Source organism: Notolabrus celidotus, chromosome 13 (assembly GCF_009762535.1).
Source record: "Notolabrus celidotus isolate fNotCel1 chromosome 13, fNotCel1.pri, whole genome shotgun sequence".
In the NCBI taxonomy this organism is placed as follows: Eukaryota; Metazoa; Chordata; class Actinopteri; order Labriformes; family Labridae; genus Notolabrus; species Notolabrus celidotus.
The window spans coordinates 26287286-26291045 of NC_048284.1; the positions used below are offsets into that span (position 1 = coordinate 26287286).

General features: G+C 43.2%; 1 protein-coding gene across 1 annotated transcript; it reads left to right on the top strand.

The window, feature by feature from the left end:
* The first annotated feature begins 1081 nt into the window (after positions 1 to 1081).
* LOC117824535 (NF-kappa-B inhibitor alpha-like) lies at positions 1082 to 3503 on the top strand. The gene is made up of 6 exons (XM_034700057.1): positions 1082 to 1398; positions 1949 to 2054; positions 2179 to 2386; positions 2500 to 2588; positions 2700 to 2960; positions 3072 to 3503. Exons 1-6 carry the CDS (start codon positions 1166 to 1168, stop codon positions 3099 to 3101), a joined length of 927 nt encoding a protein of 308 aa, XP_034555948.1. The 5' UTR covers positions 1082 to 1165; the 3' UTR covers positions 3102 to 3503.
* Positions 3504 to 3760: the final 257 nt, after the last annotated feature.

A 3760-nucleotide genomic window follows, 5' to 3' on the forward strand; every position in this document is an offset into this window, starting at 1 on the left:
GGGAGTCTCCAGCTTGAAACTTCAGATTTCCCCCCTTCATTTGCATGCGGAGTACATTAACCTTTTCACATGTGCATGCTCAGAAGCAAGTGGAGCAAAAATGCAACTTTCCTCTAACTGACCCTCTTAAATAGGGGGTTGATTTTTCTTTTTTTTTTGGGGGGGGGGGGGGGGGGGGGGGGGGGGGGGGGGGGGGGGGGGGGGGTTTCCATGCAAACCCTATCAGTGTACCACAATCAGGATTTTTCCTCAACTTTGACATAATAAATAGAAATATGTGAAGGTTTTATCAAATGTATAAAGTATACTCAGATATAAAAAAAAACCCAACATACTAAGATGCGGAACCTGCACACACATATGAACATTTTTTCACACAAACCTTTTTTCTGATAAAATAAAGATTATACTCAAATTCTTCTATAATTAAAAGTACAGATCAGCACTTATCTTTTCAGAGTAATGTATTCCATATTTTTGGGTTATTAGGAGACTGTATTTGATGTCAGGGTGAAGCAAAAATAAAGTGCTATGTAAGCAAAAACATTTGCATCTATTATATCTATAATATTATTAGAGCCACTAAATTAGAAATAGTTTTAAGATTGCATAGTGTGGTTATTAGTGTAGGTGTTGGCTACAGTTCACAGTTCAGTGTTACTCTTGAAATGAACATCAGATAGTACATGGGATTTCTGGCTTTGAATGAATTTAAATTCGGCCAGTCAGACCATGAATGGAAAATTAATGGAAAATATGTAAAGCTGCTATGGTTAGCCGCTTGAAACACATAATTTCCCCCTCTGCAGAAGGGAATTCTTGCAGATGCTGCCAGGGGCTGTCTCCCTCTCATTCATGCCCATAGAGTGTCATTCATCAAAACGAAATAAAGTCATGTCCTCTAACCTACATCACAGGTGAAAATAGGTGTCTAATAGGAAACTACCAGTTTTCATTCTGAGTATCTTGAGGGGTTTTTTTCTCACAAAAGCACGGCACGGTGTGATTTCCCTTTGCTTATTCTAAGATAAGTCAAGTGGAATTCCCCACCGAGGCTCCGCCCAGCCGAGCGCACAAAAACCAGCGCGCCTCCCTCCACTGCACCAGACTGCCCTGACCTTTGGAGAGAGACAGAACCGTGTCTTGTGACATACGCAGACTCAACATGGACGTACACAGAGTATCTCAGCACAGCCAAATGGATTATAACTTCGACAACATGGAGCCCAAACACGGGAAAATGTTGCCTTGCCAAGAGGATCGTTTTGATTCCGGCCTGGACTCCCTGAAAGAGGACGAGCTGGTGAACGACTTTGAGGACATGACAGTGAACGCGAGCCAGGACCTCACACAGGAATACGAGCCTTGGAGGACTGCAGTTACTGAAGATGGCGACACGTAAGTTATTTTATCAGATTTTATCTATTTTCATGCAAGTACGCATTTGTAAATCGAATGCTTCCGCACGCGCAGGAGTTTTGCACTAGTGCGCAGCATCTGAACTCGAAACACTTTATCATTTAGAATATGTTTGAAAGAAACAAAAAGAAGTGCGCATGAATTTGTTCAAAAGTTGCACGAAAACAACATGCCTTTAAAAGTGTGTTTGTGTATGCAATGCGTGTGTGTGTGTGTGTGTGTGCGTGTGCGTGTGTGTGCAGCAAAGCGCGCACGTAGTGTGCTTTGGCTGAGAGCGCAGTCTGGGCGGTGCTAAAGTCCGCTTTGCGAGTTCAGGAAAGTCCCTGGCTCTCTGCCAGGAACTGATAAAGCATCAGATGTGTCAAGCCACAACTGGTGGAAATAACCCGACAAAACTCCATTCTTGCGAAACGCTCCACTGCTGAGGCTTTGTTCTTTCTGGTTTGGCTGGAACCATTTCCTCTGTGCGTGGTCTTTTTTAAAAATGCATTATTTTGACTAATCTCTCTGTTTCTTTTTCAACCCACAGACTCCTGCACTTGGCCATTATTCACGAAGCCACAGAACATGCCTTTCAGATGATCAAGCTGTCCTTCAATCACTCCTTCCTCAATGTACAGAACCACCAGAGACAGGTAAAGACAAAGCCAAATAACATATTATCAGTGAAATACTAACCCCTCTGCACCTCATACACACATAATCTCTTTCAATGTCAAAATAAACATGAATTAAATTTGACAAATGTTTCCTCCTCAGACTGCGCTCCACCTGGCAGTGATCACAGAGCAGCCTCAGCTAGTGGAGAAGCTTCTGAAGGCCGGCTGTGACCCGAGGCTATCTGACGACAGTGGGAACACAGCTCTCCACATTGCCTGCAAGAAGGGTTCTCTCGCCTGCTTTGGAGTCATTACCCAGCATTCCCAACGCCACCTCAGCTCCATTGTGTCTTTCCCCAACTATAATGGTAAGCATCAAGATAAGAAAGCACATATGAAGAGACTCATTGACTGCAATATTATGCAAAACAGTTCTTTAATTTCTTAAGTTTAACAATCTTCTCCTGATTTCTCCTCATAGGACAAAACTGCCTCCACTTGGCATCCATAAATGGCTTCATTTCATTGGTTGAAAGCCTTGTTCGGTTGGGTGCTGACATCAACGCACAGGTAGGTGTCAAAGTAACCCAAAATGAAGCCGGTTGAAGTTTTTGAACGAGAATATGTTCTGAAACAAAGTAGACTTGGGGGCTAACAATGTGTCTGTTTGTTGTTTCTCAGGAACAGTGCAGTGGGAGGACATCACTCCATCTGGCTGTGGATCTCCAGAACCCAACACTGGTCCGTCGCCTCCTTGAACTTGGCGCCAACGTAAACTGCTTCAACTATGGCGGTTTCACACCATACCACCTCACTTATGGGCGTCAGAATGAAGAGATCCGCTGCCAGCTTTACGAGAGGACAGAAGAAGAACTGAGGGCGCTGCCTGAGAGCGAATCAGACGAGAGCGATATGGAGGACCTGGATGTATCTGATGATGAGGTTAGTTTATGATCTAAAGTTCTTTTAGTTCCTGTTCTAATTTTTATTCAGTCATAGTTTACTGTCTCTAGACTATGGTGTCTAACATCACTTTTTTTCTCTTTCCCATAGCTGTATGACGACATAAAGTTTGGAAAATAAACACAACCATCGCTCCTCTGGTGGTGTGAACGACAGATAAGCTGCTACAGGGTTGCCCAGGAATAAAGAGGGACTTATCAGTACAAGTCCCCCGTCCAGGTCCAGGTCCAGGTCCAGATTGAAAGAGCTGGCCCTGGGATCACAATCATGAATGAAGATGGCGTCCATAATGGTCAAGTCCGGTCTGGATCATAGAACGATCTGAAACCACAATACAGCAAGACCGTGACCTCCGTGTAGTTCTTCTATAAACTGTAGAAAGTTATATTGATGTGTAAATATGTGACAGTTGTAATATATTGTAAATACAGAGATATTATTTTTGTACCTGTACAAATGTGTGAATTTAAACACTATAAACAGAAAACTGATAAGAATAAAAATAAGTTTATTGAATATAAACACTTTGACTTGTGTGTTTCCTTTATTCAGTAAGAGTGTAATTCCCTTTTATTTGATGACTGTTTCCCGGCCTTTCCACGCTGTAAAACGAGCCTCATTTCTCACTCAGAGTGACGAGGCAGAGAGTCATCACCCAGACTTGTGAAAGAAACTCAGAAAAAAAAATTCCTCTCCACCGCTTGGAACAGTCTGGGATTTCCTTGTTGGGGCGAGGTCACAGGGTCTCTGAGTCACTGCGCTGAAAGTCCCCTGATGGC

Coding starts and splice junctions, on each gene's coding strand:
- LOC117824535 (XM_034700057.1), top strand. CDS start 1,166: ATGGACGTACACAGAGTATCTCAGCACAGCCAAATGGATTATAACTTC. Junction 1,399..1,948: donor GTTACTGAAGATGGCGACAC/GTAAGTTATTTT, acceptor TTCAACCCACAG/ACTCCTGCACTTGGCCATTA. Junction 2,387..2,499: donor GTCTTTCCCCAACTATAATG/GTAAGCATCAAG, acceptor TTCTCCTCATAG/GACAAAACTGCCTCCACTTG.